General features: G+C 45.9%; 6 protein-coding genes and 1 non-coding gene across 7 annotated transcripts; 2 read left to right on the top strand and 5 right to left on the bottom strand.

Moving 5' to 3' along the window:
* Positions 1–347: 347 nt before the first annotated feature.
* E1B28_002031 (uncharacterized protein) lies at positions 348–1,348 on the bottom strand (the record flags this gene model as incomplete). Its single annotated transcript, XM_043148014.1, has 2 exons — positions 348–974; positions 1,328–1,348. The coding sequence occupies 2 exons, from the start codon at positions 1,346–1,348 to the stop codon at positions 348–350; spliced, it is 648 nt and encodes a 215-aa protein (XP_043016728.1).
* Positions 1,349–7,272: 5,924 nt separating this feature from the next.
* Positions 7,273–10,647, top strand: E1B28_002030 (uncharacterized protein). Its single transcript, XM_043148013.1, has 6 exons — positions 7,273–7,409; positions 7,522–7,990; positions 8,056–8,960; positions 9,023–9,313; positions 9,375–9,467; positions 9,660–10,647. The coding sequence occupies exons 2-6, from the start codon at positions 7,621–7,623 to the stop codon at positions 10,080–10,082; spliced, it is 2,082 nt and encodes a 693-aa protein (XP_043016727.1). The 5' UTR covers positions 7,273–7,409; positions 7,522–7,620; the 3' UTR covers positions 10,083–10,647.
* A 792-nt stretch (positions 10,648–11,439) lies between these two features.
* E1B28_002029 lies at positions 11,440–11,532 on the bottom strand. Its single transcript has one exon. It is a non-coding gene; the product is annotated as a tRNA-Glu (tRNA).
* A 435-nt stretch (positions 11,533–11,967) lies between these two features.
* On the bottom strand, positions 11,968–13,671 carry E1B28_002028 (uncharacterized protein). Its single transcript, XM_043148012.1, has 5 exons — positions 13,502–13,671; positions 13,343–13,451; positions 13,010–13,291; positions 12,751–12,952; positions 11,968–12,694 (listed from the first exon to the last, which is right to left on the bottom strand). Exons 3-5 carry the CDS (start codon positions 13,135–13,137, stop codon positions 11,978–11,980), a joined length of 1,047 nt encoding a protein of 348 aa, XP_043016726.1. The 5' UTR covers positions 13,138–13,291; positions 13,343–13,451; positions 13,502–13,671; the 3' UTR covers positions 11,968–11,977.
* A 192-nt stretch (positions 13,672–13,863) lies between these two features.
* E1B28_002027 (uncharacterized protein) lies at positions 13,864–14,271 on the bottom strand (the record flags this gene model as incomplete). Its single annotated transcript, XM_043148011.1, has 2 exons — positions 13,864–14,051; positions 14,103–14,271. 2 exons carry the CDS (start codon positions 14,269–14,271, stop codon positions 13,864–13,866), a joined length of 357 nt encoding a protein of 118 aa, XP_043016725.1.
* Positions 14,272–15,785: 1,514 nt separating this feature from the next.
* Positions 15,786–17,892, top strand: E1B28_002026 (uncharacterized protein). The gene is made up of 11 exons (XM_043148010.1): positions 15,786–15,982; positions 16,082–16,088; positions 16,157–16,203; positions 16,268–16,337; positions 16,426–16,515; positions 16,583–16,643; positions 16,722–16,814; positions 16,899–16,988; positions 17,049–17,132; positions 17,193–17,619; positions 17,688–17,892. The coding sequence occupies exons 1-10, from the start codon at positions 15,882–15,884 to the stop codon at positions 17,276–17,278; spliced, it is 729 nt and encodes a 242-aa protein (XP_043016724.1). The 5' UTR covers positions 15,786–15,881; the 3' UTR covers positions 17,279–17,619; positions 17,688–17,892.
* Positions 17,893–17,976: 84 nt separating this feature from the next.
* Positions 17,977–18,780, bottom strand: E1B28_002025 (uncharacterized protein; the record flags this gene model as incomplete). The annotated part of the gene is made up of 2 exons (XM_043148009.1): positions 17,977–18,528; positions 18,592–18,780. 2 exons carry the CDS (start codon positions 18,778–18,780, stop codon positions 17,977–17,979), a joined length of 741 nt encoding a protein of 246 aa, XP_043016723.1.
* Positions 18,781–19,223: the final 443 nt, after the last annotated feature.

The following is a 19,223-nucleotide window of genomic DNA, read 5'->3' as shown; positions in this document are numbered from 1 at the left end:
GCTATCATTTTACGTACTCAGTGTAGATTATTGATCGATTAGTCGACGTTGCGTCGCTACATTACTCTTCTGTGTACAATACCATACCATTATCTCTCGAATTCTTCCAGTAGTATGACTTCAGATCCAACGGTACTTCCTGAAGCATCCTGACCATAACAACAAGGACCAAACTATTCGACAGCGGAGCAATTACAGTAAGAACATTGGAAGCTACAAACCGAAACAGTACTGCAAATACCATGGTTGGGAGCAAGACACGAAAGCAATACAGAACTACTATATTCCGATAGAATTGTAATGGATTTACAGTAGATACGAAGGATACACCTCGGATTAGCTGAAGATCACCTGATATACGATAACCGAGCGACAGCGACTACAAAATGTGTCTGCCAGTAGCTTGGCGGCGACACATGTGACCGGCTAGTGACCGCCAGTGACTTGCTCAACACTGGCCTCTGGCATAGCGATAGCCAGCCCGCTACCCTGCTCCACAGTTCATCCATGGCTGGGTGAATGTTTGAGTGAGAAATGATAGCCTTTGCAGGTTTTGGTGCAATATCCATCTCCCATGGTTCAGGCAGTATAAAGGGAGTGATCCCATATATGGAAGGAGGATGAGATATAATGAATACAGATGGAGTGGAAGATGCAAGAATCGAAGAGGGACCTTGGCGACTTTGCTTCCTTTTGCAAAGAAAAAGAAGAATGAGACCTGTAACAATTGCAATGAAAGTCACACCACCAACAACACCCCCTACTATTGTGCCAGTTTTTGTAGATGTGAATCCTGATGTATTGACACTGGTAACAGTGGGAGAAGGGGAAGGGGCAAGACCAGTTGCCTGTATAAGGACCATAGCAGCATAAGTCTGGTTATTGAAGTCTAGAACTTGTAATGGTGGGCCAATCCAAGAGCCTCCATATATCTTTGATCCTGGATAGGTGGTGTTCTTGAGTAGCACATTATACTGGATTAAAAAGATAAATGGTGAGTTTAGAGAAATGCTGAAAAGTGATTTATCTGGGTATCTATAAAGCTTCTGACATAGTCACTATATATATGTGTCATTTGATGTTGCTTCGGCAAGTAATGCTGAAAGTCTGCCACAAGTGTGCAGGTAAATAAACAGAAGATGAAACTTCACATGATTTCTCACAAAAGAAATGCCCTAGTGATCTCTAAGTAATATGGCAGGTGCATGATGAAGGAAGCAACCTACACAGAAGTTGCAGTGTCAATCTCTCCTCTTGTAGGTGAGGAGAGCTTCAAACAGTTAGTTCATACTTGAAGTTGAAGGCAGAGAGATTCTGTGAAACCTACTACAAATACACCACCAAGCATTGATGTTGATGGCACTAATATCATGAACTGAACCAGGGGTAGTACCTACCGCCGACTTTTCCACCTATAGAGTCAACTGCAGTTGGACTCAGCATACGATCAAGGGAAATATCATGTGAAATGGGTCGATTCATAGGAGAGTACTCCTAATCTTAGAGAAGGGGTCATCAGTATAGGAGTACAACCCTTTCTATTAGATAGGTATATAAGGAGTACTTAGTGGTAGATAGTTCCCTAGAATTTGATCTCCTTTGTCCTCCTTTATCCTTTCCTATCTTTGCCTTTTGTCTCTGCCCCATTCACTCTATCACTCTACAGTTGCCTTTATTAGGGGACTCACTGTCCAATTGTGGTCTGGACTCGTCCTAGAGTCCCTTCTCTTGTGTTAGAGTACAGGATGGGGTATGCATAGATTAGGTATGTGGTACACTACATTGGTGTACGTTGGGTACTGTCTATCGTATGCTCTCGTTGTCATTGGAGTACCGGCTCATTGTCATGGATCATTCTGTTTCCAAGACAGGATTTAGCCCCTAGAAATGCCTGAAATTGAATTTTCTGGGCATCCTGGGCATTGTTACACAGCTTTGCACAGTTAAACACATGTTTCCGCAGTTTTGCACAGTTTGGCACAACTTTGTACAGTAAGTAGCTCAGTAGTATAAAAGCCCTATTGTATCTAGCTTTATTCCTAACCTCACTGTTTTAACCCCCCAGTTTGCCTTGTGTTTAGTTTGTTTCCTTTTGTCTCTAGTGTCTTTTTCTCATTAGTTTTGCCCAATATATCTCTTTTTCTCTATCTGTGCCTGAGTTTCCAGTCCCCCACAAGTCTTTCAGTATTTTTGGTTGAGCCTTAGCTCCCATTCAGTGATTCCCCAGCATTCTCAAGTATTTTTCAGTAAGTAATTACCTTAGTGTGAATCTCGTTACCTTGGTGGCCACCCTTGTCGTTGTTGTTGCATTTGTCTGCTCGCTGCATAAGTCTCAAAACTCCACTTGTTGGGTGCAGTGGTTCTAGAGAATTCAGTTCATGACACTCGTGAGGATATGGTCCTCATCACAGGACGCTCTCATTGCCGAAGGTTTACTCTCGCTATAGGAGTACAGTTCGTCGTACAGTTCACGGATATTCACGATATTGGACATCATCATTATTCATTCCTTGGTTGCCAGCTCTTGTCATCCTCTATTGCTGATAGGCCCGTAGGATGGTTTGCCAGCATTAGTCTGGAGTACAATCTCGTAGTAGGTCGGAGTACCAGGGGTTGGTACCCCTCGGAGTATGCCCTATGTGGGTGTTGGGTTGTTTTAGGTGTATGCTATCCTCAGTGTCAGGGCTCAAGGCCCAGCATATGCATAGGTGGTTCACCCTCCTGACATCCAGTCATTTGATGAATTGCTGAGCACCCTTAAAAATGTCGGGATTCGGGATGCACAATGAATACTACTAGAAGTTCTCTACAGTTTTACAGACTAGAGTGTGATTTAAGAATGGAAATACTTATCCAAGGGTTTGTTGAATGGTTTCAGAAGGCTTAGAGATGCTATTTGAGCAGCTGGATTCAGACAGAGATTGGTTTGAGAGAGAGGAAACAGAATATATTGAGTAGATACTAGAGAAATAAGAGAAAGAAGCAAACAAACAGAGAGAGAAACAGAAGAGACAAAAGAGACAAAAGGTTACTGTTATCTATCTAATGAGTCATTAATGAGTTAATTAATACATGAGTACAGCTATGCTATGACTAGAGATAAGAGATGAGTCAAGATGACTGTGCAGACTGTGCAGAGATGACTTGACTGAGAATTGAATGGGGATAGGTGATAACAAGGATCTATTGATAAGATTAAGACTTAGAAGAATTAAAGGGGGGCTGGCACTATTGTTGGTTGGCAGGGGTTCAGCTGGCATAAGTGTTTTGGTTCATGACAAATGCCTAACCCAAAACTTCACTTTGTCTTACACAAGCTCTACCAAAATATGGGTGCAGGAAGCACTCTATGATTTCATGAAAACCATTCTAGGAATCATCAAAGTCCAAATACTCGCAGAGTGGGGATTGGAAGATGAATCCCAAGAAAGCAATCTTAGGATCCACCCCCCAACCCCCACTCCGACAATCTGGACTTTGATAATTCTAAAATTGTTTTCATGATCCAATCATAAGTACTTCCTGCACCCATATTTCGGTAGAGCTTGTACAAAGTGAAGTTTTGGGTTAGGCATTGTGGCGCAGTAGGGGTTTCCAGTTGTTGGCTACTTGGTTGACGGAACTTTTAAGGGTGTTCGGCAATTCATCAAATGACCGGACCAATCGCAATAGCTCCTGTTATCGTCGTTGTGCCTTCTAAGGACTGACAGCCATTCCCATGAATGACATTCCGTGAGTGAATGTGTTCACCTGCTGATAGGGTCTTCATGTGTAAGTAAGAACTTCTTGCTCTGTTTCCATTCACTCAAAGGGTTGTGCACGAGTACTTGTATCACGTACATGCCTGGTTTCTCCCTCACCCGTGCTGACAGGTCTTCTCGTTCTGCTTCTATTCGCTCAGAGGGTTGTGCACACGCGCTAGTACTTGTATCACGTACATGCCCGTATATACTCAGCTTGCAAGCTCGTCATATACGGGCCGGTTGCAGGACTACTTTCCGTCCACATTCGGAATAAAGGAAGACAGAAGCTGCCGGGGATCGGAGGTCGATACTATCGTGTATTGTTGCAACTTGGCAGTTCGAATACTTTGAGAATAATTATAATGGCGGGCCATCTAGGTGCCTAGTTCAACAATACTGTTGGTATGAGTTTTCAAGAAAGCCAATGTGATGTAACGGTTTATATCGATGGTTGTCCCTTTCTTTTATGGCGACCGAAGAGTTCGGGCTCGACTCCCCACATTGGAATTGACGGCTAAGTTAGTTTTATTTCTTTTTGTTGCCCTGGCACGAAACCTGTCCTATGGGGTGGAGTTTTGATCATATTTCGGCTTTTAGACTATAGCCAAGAAAGTCAACCAAGGTACGGAATTCCACGTTTGATTCCTTGGCTCGAGTAAGTCATATATCATATTTAATCCCCAGGCTTTCGTTTCAATATAGCATCAAATTGGTATCGACGCACGGCGGTTTGATGTCTAGCCCAAGTTGCGGGTATGAAATTCAGAATCAGAAATGCCTTCATGACGAAGGGGCAAAAAAAAAACATCGGTGACGACATAGGAGCCCTTCGTGTAGGACGACACCGCTCATCACCCTCAACCTCGAGTTGTTGCGTTACTGGAATAAAATCTACTGCCAGTGTTAACTTTGGGTTTCCGTTCGTGAGCTGAATTTTTGGTCATAAAAAGTGACAACTGCGGTACGGAGGACGGCGACAAGCTTCAACAAGCCAGTGGATGCCCGCATTCAATCTATTCGTTCATTCGTCGTTCTGAGATGGGGATGAGTGAAATTTGTATTCCGGCAGGTGCGACGGCTAAACTCTTTCGAAGGAAGGGTAAGCTTGGAGGCTCGATTTTTTTCCTCGGCGTGCGGGGAAGGATTGACAATGAATCCGATCCGTGAGGCCTTGAGGCCTTGAGGGTGTATAGCTCAATTTCATTGATTGGAACCCCGAAGGAAGTTACCATTTCCGGATAATACGCCTCCTGTGTACTTACAATCATATATCGCCTATCATCCGGGTTGATTTTCTAGATGTCACGCGAAGTATTCGAGGTTCGAATCCTCGCGAATTGTACACGTGTTTTGGCTTAGACTGATATTGAGGTTTCTGTCACGACCTTAATACACAGATATGGATAAGGTAGCTTTGGATAGTACATGACTTATCAGGATACTCATGCGTTGACTTCAAGTCAACTTATTAGTTGGACGGAAATTATATCATAGCTCCGAGACTTAGCATATTCTGTGGCTGCACAGTGTCACCCGCCATACTCACAGCACCCTTGTAAGGCATACCGACTATACCTGGACGTAAGTACGGGGCTTTACGAGTCTCTATACTTACTATCCACATGGCCGTGTGGTGATGTATGCCTTATGTACTGGTTCTCAGTGCTACACAGCCTACAGGCCATCCGGACTCGCTGAAAACGAGCCTCCGATGATATATTAGCTTCTACTTAGGCGTTCACGTACTTTAGAGGCGATGTCAAGCGGGTTTTTTTGTGGTCCGAGGGCATACCTTATTCCGCCCAGGTGGTGACTCTATCGTAAGAAAGAAGCTCGAGAATGGAAGCTTGGGATTATCAAAATAACAGCCGACTCAGCCGAGAATCCTAGATCGGACTTTTCCCTCCAGATTCCGTGTGCCGCCCGTTTACTACGGGAAACAACTCTCGTTACATACCATACATATGGATATCTCGAATGGTAAAATTTAATAAACCGTTGATTACTTACTACTCAGCGGGAATGATCAATATTCAGTATTCAATGAGCGCTGCTGTCTCAGCTGTAGACAGCAGGGGTGTTCATTAAGATGACCGGAATGAAAGGATGGGTAGCTTCTGCTGATAATCACGATCAGAGAGATGTGATTTTGTGAGATAACGTACCTTTCTATCCACATTCGGAATAAAGGAACACAGAAGCTGCCGGGGATCGGAGGTCGATAGTATCGTGTATTGTTGCAACTCAGTGGCAGTTCGAAGACTTTGAGAATAACATATGGCGGGCCATCTAGGTTCGTAGTTCAACAATACTGTTGGTGTTAGTTTTCAAGAAAGCCAATGTGATGTAACGGTTTATATCGATGGTTGTCTCTTTCTATGGTGTAAGAGTTCGGGTTCGACTCCCCACATTGGAATCAACTTCTAGCCAGTTGGTTTATATCTTTTTGTTGCCCCACGAAACCTGCCCTATTGGGTGGAATTTTGATCATAATTCGGCGATTGGGAGAAAACGCACCTACGATCAGCTCGATTGGCTCACCCCATACTCTCCGGATGACTTTACACGGTCACCCACGACAACTGTTGTCTGTAGCAACAACGACGGGAGAACCTTGTTCACTTTTCCATGCTGCCGAGCTTGTGAGAAAAAGAAAAAGAGCCGAATGTTGGCCGATCGTTTTCGGTTATACTGAGGTGGTACTAGTATTCTGGAAAGATGGGTTCATATGGTGATAGCACGGTCCAATGACGAAAACGTGGATGATTTTGGCTTACAACTTGAACACTGAGCATAAATACGTGGCACCTAAAGCCGGCGGTCCTTATTATCAGTAGCTTATAGTGGGTTAGATGCGACGACAAGCATAACTAAGTAGTAAGTACCAAGGAAAGAAACAACGGCAACGCCCTCGGTGAGCATCTCCAAGGCCAAGCTCCCGACTGTCGGAAATCTAGTCGTCCGCGATAGATTGAAAAGACATCTGGATCTATCATTTCACAGATGATGGACGTCCCTCGACTCTCCCCTCGAATCAAGTAAAAACTGAATGGAGCGCTCTTGACAGTCTTCCCGCACGCTGCGTATGACGGTAGAAATTTACCCGTACGCAGCTGTTGTGGGCGTCTTGTGGGCTCCTAATAGAAGGTTCATGAGCGGGTGTACGGTATGTAACGCAAGTCCATCTTCCTGTGATGGACTGGGAAGCATACCGTCATGCAGCGTTTTTCTTTGAGGTTTCCTAATCTGGAAGACTTCATTTCAAAAAAAAAAAATGGAAAGAAGGTGGTTTCTCGGTTTCTTTCAAGTTTTGTGTGTGCTGCCAATATAAAGTATTTCGCAAGAGAAGAGAATGAGGGTTGTTTTATCGTTATGAATGTTACACGCTGAGCCCGATTTGTGGGTGGAACGGACAGAGGTTCCGTCTGGAACTTGGGATTCCACGTGCGGATGTGGGCTGTCTGCCGGCCCGAGAGAAAAATGCAGTGCTTTGAGGAGTTTTTGCCGTGTTTCTATAATAGGAAAGATCGAGTAACAGCCCATTTTTGTTGCCCTCCTCTCTTGACTTCGAACGACCTCCACGACAGCAAGTAACACTCCCGACGCTGAAGAACGTCGCTGTAGGTCGTTGGAGACGACGACAAGATATTCGACTTCCAACGCCTGGTACGTTGGTCTCATCGCCTTTTCATCCTTTCCTCATCGTCTCAACGCTTCATACGCGTTCCCTCCCTACGTCTCTGTCCCTCCTTCTCTTCACTTATACGTTCCTTTTAAGCTTCTTGCTCTCCTCAATTGCTATCTCTACCGTCTACAACTTTCACTGACTCAACCACCACGTTCCTCACAGCCAACCGAACGTTTCCGACACACCGCCATGTCCTCAAATTACACCACCATCTCTCCCCACCTATTACCCTCTTTCTCCGATCCGCAAACATCTACACACCACATCTTAGATGACTCGTCTGGATACCATTCATCTTCTTGCACAATCTTCCCAATGTCTTTCAAATCACTGTCGCTCAAACGGAGACCGTCTCTGAGGTCACTGATTTGGCGGCGCAGCAGCACACCCCTCATACTTGACCCATTGGATGAAACGAGGCCAGGAAGACCTCTACCAAACCTTCCTCCTGAACTATGGGTCATGATCATTCGATATTCGGCGGGCAGTTTTGGGTATGGACATGGAGAGAATTCGGTTCAGGATCAAGCTAGCGCTTCAAACTCGGTTTTCACAGCTGGTATGTCGCTATCTCTACGTTCTTTTTTTTTTACACGAATGCGTTACTCAACATGACGGATGTAGGTCCCACGACAAACATCCCTCTACTCACACGAGTAGAATACATCACCTCTATTTCCCAAAAAATATCGTGTTCACTAGTGTCTAAACGTTGGAACGCCTACACAGCCGAAGTACTCTACGAGTACATCTGGCTTTCTCGTTCCCGACAAGCCAAAGCCCTCGCTCTCACCCTCCTCTGCCAAGTGTGCGCCAGCCCCATCGTACACCCCTCTATCTACAGCACCGCCTCATCCACTTCCAACTATTCCAACTACACCCACTACCCAACACCTTCTAATTCAAAAACGAAATCAGCGTCCACCTCTTCTCAATGTGGTCGACATATCAGAGTTCTCCACCTCGAAACACCAATGCTGGACAGATGTAACCCTCTTGACATCCGGGTCATCCTTGACTATGCACCCAACCTCATCGCTTATTGCGATTTTAAAAGTCTTCGAAGGAATTTGGTGGAAGAAGTACGAGATCCTCGAGGGAGCGCGGAGGGGCTTTTGAAGGCGTTGGGTGCAGGGAGGAAGTGTGATGAACCGAGTTTGTTGAAACGTCTTACGTGGACGTGTTATTCGATGGATTCGATTTCTATTTCTTCGTTTGCGTTGAATTCGGTTACGGCGAATTTGGAGTATTGCGAGATGGATTTCTCGGGGTTGGAATCGTCGATGTCGTCGCTGTTCGGTGGAGCGTTTACGGGGACGAGTTCGACTGTTGATGTGGATGTTGATGTGGGTGTTGGTGTTACGACGACGATGACGATGACGAGTGAGGCGTTTATCACGTCTACGACTACGACGGTGTCGTCTTCTTCGTCTGAAGAGGAGAAGTGTGCGGATGCGGAGGAGTTGGGGAAAAGGGAGGGTGGGATGGTTGTTCCCGGTGTGGTGTTTCCGTGTTTGAAGGGATTGAAGGTAAGCGTTTTTGTTTTACATCCTCGTATTCTATCGCTAATGTGTTTCGTTATTACTTATAGATAACCCTTCCTGAATCAACATTCCACCTGTTGTCCTCCTGGCAGATGCCTCAACTCGAAAACTTGTCGGTATCGCTTACTGACTCGCCCAATCCGGTCGTTTCGTCAGACGGAGCGTTCCATCAGTTCTTCAAGGTCCATGGCAAGAAGCTTCTTCAACTGGAACTATCGTCGAGTTTTCAAGGCGAAGAAGGGTTTTCGTTGAGGGAGTTGTGTCCGAATCTGAGGAGTTTTGTGTGTAGTTGTGTGCCGTCTATGCAGGTTGACTGGAATTGGGAAGACCCTGATTGGGTTTGTGGCTTTTTCCCTTGACGTCTTTTCCATACAGGAGGCTGACGGCGTTTGTAATCAGGTGGCACCTCATGCGTTGTTGACTAGTCATGAGAACCTTCAGTTTATTGGAGTCCGTGGTCTGGGAGAGGTTGTGAGAAGGGCATGGGAAGAGGTGTGTTTGTTTTTTCTTTTTGGATTTTCCTCTGGTTCTTCCGATATTCGAGGTCTTCGTTGCTACGTCATACGATACCTTCTACCCATTTCATTTTTCTTCCGCCGTTCCGCGCGTGTCGTAGTTTACACAGGCTTTTGCTTCTTAATTTTCCTAAAACTAAAACTAACGGCTCTTTCCCTTCCCTTTCAGTCCGCGCCGTCCCCAGGATCCCCCGAATACATTCAATACCTGTTCTCATCCGACCCATCGCCTTTCTTCATGCTTCTCGAACAAGTCACATCCCTCCTTCGAACTGAAGCGTTTCCTAACCTCAAGTATATACGAGACTTGAGTGAAGAGAGTGATTGGATGAGGAGGGGCTGGATCCCGCTTGCGGATTATCCTCCTCGACCTCCTACTCCTCCCACTCCTCGGTCTAGTAAACGAGCACGAGGGGAGGTGGAATGTGAAGTTGGACTGGGACCGGGACCGGTACCGGGGCATGCTAGGGTTGTTAGTTATTGGAAGGAGGTGTTGGAGAGGACGAGGGAGAGAGGGGTGTATGTTGAGGATTTGAGGGGGGTTAATATTACGAGGAGGGATTTGGAGAGGTGGGGGGCTGGGATGGAGTAGGGTTGAGTTTGGGGGTTTTTCTTCTCCCTCTTTCTCTCTCTTGCGGTCATTATTTCTTTTTTCTTTTTTCCGATTTTCTGCTGCATATATTGGATACCCGCCCATCCTACGCAATTGTTTTCAACTGGACGTTCTTTTCTTTCTTGATTTCTTGATTTCTTGGTTTCTTGGCTCGTGCTTTGTCACCCCTCCCTCCCCCCTATCTATACCATGGACATGTGCTTCAGTGCTTCATCTTCTATATGCATTTTGTTCCTCTCTCGCCCTCTGTGCACAAAACCATCACATCAGTCCATCTTGTGTTCTTTCTCTCGTCCATCGTCCAGCGTCCATCGTTCGTCGTTCATCATTACCACCACCATTGACCATCAACATCAATGGCCATCGTTCATCTTTCATCTATCATCGCCTGGCGCCATCTTTCATCATGTACCTTCTTTTTTTTTTTCACAAACGGTTTTTTCTGGATCTATTGTTTGCGGATTGTAATAACAAGCGTTTGATTATGCAGATTACTTAGAGTGTGTACAATTGTGTTATTGCGTTATATAGAACACTCGTTTTCTTGTTATTTCACTCGATGATCAAAGAGGACCGCTACGAATCGTCTCGGGTCTTTTTGCGAACAAGTTATAACGTTAACATGGGGCGGATATAACCGTGGCGCTGGCAGACGTCGTTCCAGGGAGTGCTAGTGAGCACTGCGCACACGGTTTAGACGGACTTTAGTATATGGTTCCGTAAGATCGTCGCTGCCATTATAGAAAAGCGTCGTTTTGAATTACTATTTTCTCCGAGTCCCGAAGAACTTCTCAAAAACGATGATGGTTCTGTACAGTATACATGTCATGCTTCCATTTCGCAAGGGTCCCGGAACTCAAGAGGCGAGAAAAACGGCGAAACTTTACGCCACCGAGGTCGAAACGGTATGTGCTGTATTGGTATGTATTAATATATAACTTATTAATGGTGCTTTATGTAACTTGACTTAACTTGTAACTTTTGGGATCAGGATCGGATTCTTTTGATTTCGAAAAAAAGAACGAACGAACGGGAGCATGAGTTTTTTTGTTCTTTTTTTGTGGCGGGTGAGGTTTGGGCCGGCTTGAGGGAGACCTTGTCTAGCTTTGTCTTCTCTTATACTATCTTTTGCCAGGGTAGTAGTAGTGGATTTCCAGATCCAGAACTTCGCGACGGTGGTACGGGGTACCGGTGGCAGTCTTCAAAATACCTCGTGAGCCGAAGGGTACTTTTAGGCTTGGACTGGAATACTGAGTGCGGGGTTCGACTGGATTCCCGTTGCATTGATCGCCTTCAAAAACTGTGGAGTTGAACAAAAAATATTCGAAAAATAAAGTTCCAATGCGGGGAATCGAACCCCGGGCTGCTGTGTAAATTTAAGTGATCTAGCAATGAAAGACAGCAATGTTAGCCACTACACCACATTGGATAGCTGTCGTATGTAGCGGATTGCTGTATTAATACCTAGCAATGCACCTTTTGTAGCTTGAAAAGATCTAGAAGCTCGTTTAACGGTGTATCAAGAATATTGTGAACGAAACAATCCAATCTTCATCTTCTAGTGGGGCCATGGCATGGTCGGCATGTATATATGTAAGGTTATCCGAAGGCGACAGTACAAAAACTCGGTCAGGAAAGAGCCGGAAGGACGGAACCGGGAAATCAAACAAGTCGTAATATTCCATGCACAAACCAAAATCGTATAGATCTAGGATCACCAGCTATAAATAATATATTTACAACAGAACCATTCCCATATGCACATTTTACATAAAATTTTACAGTTCATTAAGTACATAAAAAAGGCTGAAATCAAACTCACTCCTAATCTAAAACCTAACTAGTGTGGTTTAATTAATCTCACTGAGCTACGGTTAGCCCGGATTCTGGAGGTCGTCCCACGGAACACCTGGTTCACTGCTACCAAGTTGACTTTGAGGATAGGCAGGGGGTGCCTCACTCTCAAAACGGGTGTTCAGAATCCTAACCATATGAGCTGTTGACATCGTTTGAAATCGGACATGGAGGTCGTCGTCACCTTCACCTTCGCCGTCACCACCAGCTTCTCCGAGAGCTGCTACTTCAGGCTGGACATTTGTGTACTCTCTCCAAGTGGTCGCAGCCTGAGCCTCAGGCTCATTCGCAGCCGGCTGAGTATCTGCACGAGATACTATACAGGACTTGTCGCGTTTCGATGAAACATCCATATCCCATTGTAGGACGAACGGAGAGACCGTAGACGTCGATGGAGGATTAGATGGGGAGGAAGCCGCCAGAATTGATGAACCTTGGCGGTTTCGCTTCCTTCTACAAAGGAGAAGAAGAACGAGGCCCGTAAGGATGGCGATGAAAGCTACTCCTCCGACAATACCCCCTATTATTGCGCCAGTTTTTGTAGATGGAGTGGAGCTTGAGCTTGATGTGGTAGTAGTAGTAGTAGTAGGGGAGGGGTCAGGATTGATCGCCTGGACAAGCACCATAGCAGCGTAAGTTTGGTTGACCGGGATGATATTTCGTTGTGGTGGACCGATCCATGAGCCTCCGTAGACGTCAGTCCCCGGAATTGTGGCGTTATTGAGTAGGGCGTTATACTTGGGTGATAGAATGAATGACGAGTTCGAGAAATATCATGAATGTCAAAATGTACCTGAATATCGATAAAGCTTTTTACTTCGTCTCTTATTTCGGTGGTGAGATTCCTCCTATGCGCAGTCGAAAGTCCGCGCACTAGGAATGGATCGCCGGTCGGGTACCCCCACACGTAGTCCGGGCCTAAATCGAGAACACCGCCTAGCCGTTGATTCTGGTGTTGCCAGAACGAAACTGTAGATTTAATCACGTCCTGAAGCCTTCAACCAACAATGAATACAAACGAATACAAATGGAGTAAATAAGGAAAACTCAACTGGCCTCGGGTTGACGCATTGTTGGTGACGGATGTAAGAATAGCTAATCCCTCGATGATATCCCCCGTGGTTGGATACCATGCCAACCGAGGCTTACGGGTGGAGTTGTAACAGAGACTTGTCTCCATTGTGTTATCCTCCAAGGCATCGATAGGTATCTCTTGTTGAACACCATCTGAGCCGGAGAGAAAAGACGTGAGAGTCGTGAGAAACTGAAGCGCTTGAGTTGCGGCTTGAGTATATGTGGTGTTCGACGTCAATTCAGCGAGAAGCGCTGAAAGCCTGTCGTGGGCATGTAAGATATATACCCAGAACACGGGTGAATGTCCTTACGTGAAAAAGGCCCTAGTAGTAATGCGTAATTATATTAGCGGAATATAACGGAGAAAGTAGCCTACCCAGTAGTTGAGGCATCAATGTTTCCATCTTCTGGATCAAAACTCTTCAAAGTGTCAGTTATGTCCAATGTTGACCGGACTGCATGGATCCTACCTGGAATACGCCCCCGACCGGTTTGAAAGAAAAGGATTTTTGAGCAGTGCTTCCGCCACAGCTTCTACGGAGAGGTAGGGACTTCATTACACTTCTGCCCGATTCAATCGCCTCATCCGAGATGAAATATTCCCATCCGAAATCCCATGACTTCTGTGCCAATTTCAGAAAGCTGTCATCTTGATAGGCAACATACGCCTTGCTTGCCGCATACCCATACAAACTCCAGGTAATTTAGTTTCCTTGACATGTCGAGATGAGAATCCACAACTCACAGAGGTGTTTTTACCTAGTTATCCAAAGTTGCATTACATCAGTACCATCCAATAACGATATAAAGATTGCCCTTACAAATTCAAGTCTTATAGTTCCCAAGCACTCAGTATGAGATTGTCGGCGGATTTAGATACAGAACGATGGACCCACTTGTTCGGAAAACCGAGGCCTGCTGGTAGCAATAGAGTACGGAGATGTTCCCCATAAGTGGTGCTGTTGTTTATAATATCGAATTCCGCCAGTTGCGAGTAGTAAATAGGCGTTCCCCATTGCACTAGATACAGGTTCAGAGTTCCGTCAATATACTATTGAAGAGGCCACTCACACTGGTCGCCAGATAAATTTGCCGTTCCTGTCTCCAAACCCTTATTCAGGACCACATCCAATGCAGCGAGAGCGGTCGAAACACGGTCCTTAAATGAATGTTCATCGTTCTGCCGCTTAGTTTCAATATGAGGTCGTTGATATTGAGCCAATTCCTTGTCCGTTGCCATTGAAGCCTTGCCTAATGATATAAGTGCCTGAGATTGCCTGGAGAAGGGAGAGCAAAGATGAGCACATGTGAGCGAACGATGGAGGCAATTATACGAACCTGGCAGGCTGATCCCGGCAATGTTAATGAGCCAAGTTCATCGACATCATACGTATACGTCCTCCCCGGGAGGAATAGCCGACTTGGCCTTGAAACCTTTTGAATAGCAGTGTACCTTGTAAAATAATAACTTGATCCCTTGCAATCAGATTCCTAATCAACCGAGATATACGAATAAATTGAGGCGGGAGTGGTATGTAGATGACATCGCAAGCGCTAGCGCTCAGTGCTCCCTGTTCAACTTTGCCACGTGGAAATAACCAACTCCGACCGACTCCGACTGAATTCCAATACTACACGCATCTTGAACGTTTGAACGTTTGAACTCTAGGTCTCATATAGGCTACCTATTACCCAAGCTTCATTCCTCCCAAACACCGTCTCCTCATCCAATCCTCATCAACTACTTCATCCTCTATCGGATTTCAAATCAAAAGATTCTGATCTGGTTGCACGAGCCGTATGTTTCATGATCCTCGAACTGTATCTCCTGTGCCCATATGATCTACATACGACTCGCCGGCTTGCTCCTATAATGCCTGTAAGAATAGCGCCCGTTGACCTACGGTAAAATCGTGCCGGTTTAGTATCTTTCGGTAAAGTCATCGCTCAGCTGAACGTCTACCAGATGGCAAGTGGTAAAGTCAGGAAAATGTCTCAACCTTCAAGGTGCTCGAGTTTCTTGTCTCTCGGAGTCGAGTACCCTTGTCAGCCCTGACTCAGTGAAGGATCTTATTGATTCCACCATCTTCCACGTCGGGAGCATTTGAATATTCTCGTCATGTCGAATTTTTTCGATTCGCCTTCCGATGAGATTCTAGGCGGTCAAAGCGGCTTCATCAGCAAAATGACATAATGCTTTTCGGCTTTTTTTAAGCTTTTTTCGGCTTTTTTGATGGCAGGCAAGCCACAAGCTACTTTTCGTCACTTTCTTAACCATATATAGATAGGAGCAACCGAACGGTATTTAACTCTTTTCAAATGTTATGTAATTCGATTTAATTCTATTTGCGCGTCCGCACTCGGCACTGACTTGTCCCAAAAGGACATAGATTGCGGCTTGTCGGCTTTCTCATATCTTTGGTGGGGAAAAAGCCGAAAAAACAAGCCGGCAATGATTGTTTACTGATGCTTGGAATTATTAGGTACAGCTGCTGTGAAAGCGGTATGTTCTGTCTAGCTTACTAATCAGCATCACTTCTCTTGCAAATTGCATCGCCCAGAACATGTTTCGCACAGGCTCGATCAAGATTGAACTTGCAACCGCCATCTTGCAAGCGCCATCAGCCGGTTGTTGAGAGAGAAAACGTTTTGCACAGGACATCGTCAAGTGCGGATCATGTAAGTCTCTAGAGTCCAGAACATGTTGAGATGGATATAAAAAAACAGGAATATGGTGTGCACGAGTAACGATACATCTAGTTCCAATCCCATTCCGAATATCGTATCCCTGTATCCCCCAGCGAACGACGCCTTCCTATCGCCTACGAAATAGCCTCGAAAGACAGAAACATGACCGCCCAACTCGTGAACGCGATTACTGTAGCTGTTGCGGCAGCAACCGGCAACGCTAGAGTATTCGTTGTCAAGAATAATTGTCCGTATACGATTTGGTAGGTCCTTATATATCCACCTTAGCTCAAGAGTCTTCACCGGTGTGACTTCGTTTGACTGATACTTGGCATATTGTACTTCACTGTTACTTTGGAAAGGCCGGCTGTGCGTGTCTCTTTACTGAATTCTGGACTCAATTTCCCCTCCAGTTAATCAACTTGCTGCTTCGATAGATCTACACGGACTCTAGCACGGGACCGCCGCCGAATCACACCACTGGGTAGGTCCAAATCACCTTTTTGGTTCTCGTCTGATTAACTCCCCTTTTCTTTTTCTTTTTCCAGATGGGAAGCCCCACCTGGGAGATCAGTCAGATTTACAGTTCCGAATGATTGGAAGTCCGGTCGAATCTGGGTAAGTGAAAAAAAAAACAACCTTTCGACGCGTTTCCCAACGAGTCTGACTAACCATATCTTTTCTATTTTGTTTCGTTCATGGTCAGGGCCGAACGGGTTGTTATTTTGATAAGGATCCTGGACCTTCTTCGTGTATCACTGGCGGGTGTGTCGGGGGTCTGGAGTGTACTCAGCCTGCAAGTGTTCCTTTTCTTCTTTGTTCATTCCGTGAACAGAGCTATAACTAAGTACGTATATGACTAGGGCACTCCACCGGCAGCTGTCGCCGAATGGACTCTACAAGGGGATCGTGATTTTTACGATGGTAGGTGGCCACGTAGTACAGAAGTCCTTCAATGGTTACACTCATTCGAACTGATTTTTCCGTTCTTTCATGCAACAGTTTCTCTCGTAGACGGGTCAAATGTACCCATGTCGATTACGAACGACGTTGGATGTCCTATTGCGGACTGTCCGGTCGATTTGAACGGGGACTGTGAGTCACACTGTTACTCCCTCGACTTTCAAGAAGGGAAGAAAACCTCTTGAATTCATTCTGTCCTTCCCACCTCCCTCGTAGGCCCAGCACCTTTAAGAGGACCTTCCGCACCCGATGGTAACAACGCAGGTTGTACAAGTGCTTGCTTCGCCAATTTGGATGGGAATCCGAGTACGTCTTCATTCATTAAGCCTGATCACCTATTTATCCGCTAACGACAACTCAATTCAGCGGATTCTGCAAACTGTTGTAGCGGAACCCATAATACAACTGCCACTTGTCCTTCTAGTGGCGTTCAGTTCTATGATTACTTCAGTGCGTAGACCCGTTTCAGCCCTTCAAACATCGAACTAAGACTTCAGAATTGTCCTTTAGAAAGCCGCTGTAATAATTCCCATGCATACGCGTTCGACGAGAAGACAAACACTTGTGATTCGAGGTTGAAAGCCAGCTACACGTAGTGATGTGCGGGCTCGGGCTCAGGCCCTAGGCCGGCCCGAGCCGAGCCCTAGGCTTCACAAGCCGAGCCGAGCCCTAGCCAGGGCTTTGCAGGGCCCAAGGCTCGGGCTTGAGGTTTGGAAAGCCCAAGCCTTGGGCCTGAGCCCGGGCTTTTAGTAACCGCTCTTTTACTTCTTTTATGCAGCTGACAAGTCACTAAAGACTGTATAATTCTTTGTACAGACTAAAAAGCTCAATTTTTTCGAGTCAAATACACAATATCCAACTCCTCATAACCTTATTATCAATACTTCCTGCCAGGGAAAACCTCCCACATGTGTTGCTGCTGCCGCACTTGCCAATGGTAAGTACCACCACTTCTCTAAAAGTATTCTAGATGTGTAGTTGTACTAAATAACCTAAATAATGAAGCTTCGGCCTTGATACAAATTTTCCTTAGTAAGCCTGGGCTCAGGCCCAAGCCGAGGGCTTAGAGCCCGGAGCTTGGGCTCAGGGCTCGGGCTTGGATTTTGTTAGGCCCAAGCCCTCCTAAGCCGAGCCCAAGCCCGGGCTTCAGGCCAAGCCCGAGCCCGCACATCACTAGCTACACGTTAACATTTTGCCCTTGAGTTATCCGGACCCTGGATGTTGGGCGTTACGAACAAGTAGAACTAGTTTCAGTAAATCAAACTCCAGATTTGCCTCCCACACTCCTACCCACTTAATACAAACCAGGATAAATCTTGTACCGCACAACCTTCCTCCACGCTTCCCACTCCTTCCCGAACATTCTTTTCATCAGCTGATCTTCATCGTCAGCTCGTAACGCCAGACTGATATTGGGTGCAAAAACCGTCATAAGAATCCATAAACCCACAGCAATCTTCCATAGACTGGACTGGAGTATACTGCTCTCTCTGAGCCATGAACCAGGGGACAGGTGGTATACTGACACCCCGATTGAGGTCAACGACATTCCTAGGTAGGATGGGTGCCGTACGAGGGAATAAGGGCCTGTCGTTATGAGTTTCGGACTCGTTTGCGTGAGGTTGAACGTGAAAGCGTCGCCTAGGGCTTTGTAAGATGAGATTCGGAGAAGGCCGCCAGTGATACCGGTGAGCAGACCGAAAGTTGCTACGTAACTAGGACTCGGCTGAGGGGTTTTTATCGGGAATGGAAGGTATTCAGCGAGGAAGATGCGGGAGGGGTTATCGAAATAGTGGGTAACGATGATGAATAGGCATTCGAGGAAGGTAACAGTCATGTACGCTGTCTGTTCGGACGCGATAGCCTATTTAGCTGGGAATAAAAGAGAGAATGGCTATGGGTGACTTACCTTGACTGAAGGGTAAACATATCTAGCGAGCCATAGAAGAAGCCATTCTCGCTTTTCAGAGAACGACGGTCCAAGAGCAGGAATCTTGAAGTTACCAACTGGTGGAGAGTACGTGCGGTGGAAGAGATAGACGGATAAAAACAGGAGAATCAATCGAGTCATTGTTTCTAGAGTGAGGATGATATCCATTATCGTTGATGAAGAGTAATAAGGACTGGTTTTTATACATATATGCCACTCGGTAGTTCCAGCCTAGTCCAATGAACTGGTAGGGAGGGTCCCTAAAATTCAGACCAACATGAGTCCCCGAATCTAGGGCGACGGGCACAACGAATTCCAAACGATGTCGAGCGAGTCGTTGCCACCTCCTGTGACCCTTCAATATTTCAATTCTGATCACTATACATATAGCTTTCATCGCGAGCGACCCCGCCGTGAGACGAACGTAAGAGGCAGGGTCCTTCCAGTCATTACGGAGGCCGAAGAAGGTTCTGTAATAACACCAGCGAAGCCGAGATAACTCGGTAAGTGCTAGTATGGACTCGTGGACAGGTCTGCGTGGCAATTCAGGTGCCGATAATACCATGGAGCCAAAGGCTGACACCAATGCCATCCGAAGAATCGCGTTGGAA

Source organism: Marasmius oreades, chromosome 1 (assembly GCF_018924745.1).
Source record: "Marasmius oreades isolate 03SP1 chromosome 1, whole genome shotgun sequence".
NCBI lineage: Eukaryota > Fungi > Basidiomycota > Agaricomycetes > Agaricales > Marasmiaceae > Marasmius > Marasmius oreades.
This window is presented reverse-complemented; position numbering and strand designations above follow the sequence as displayed.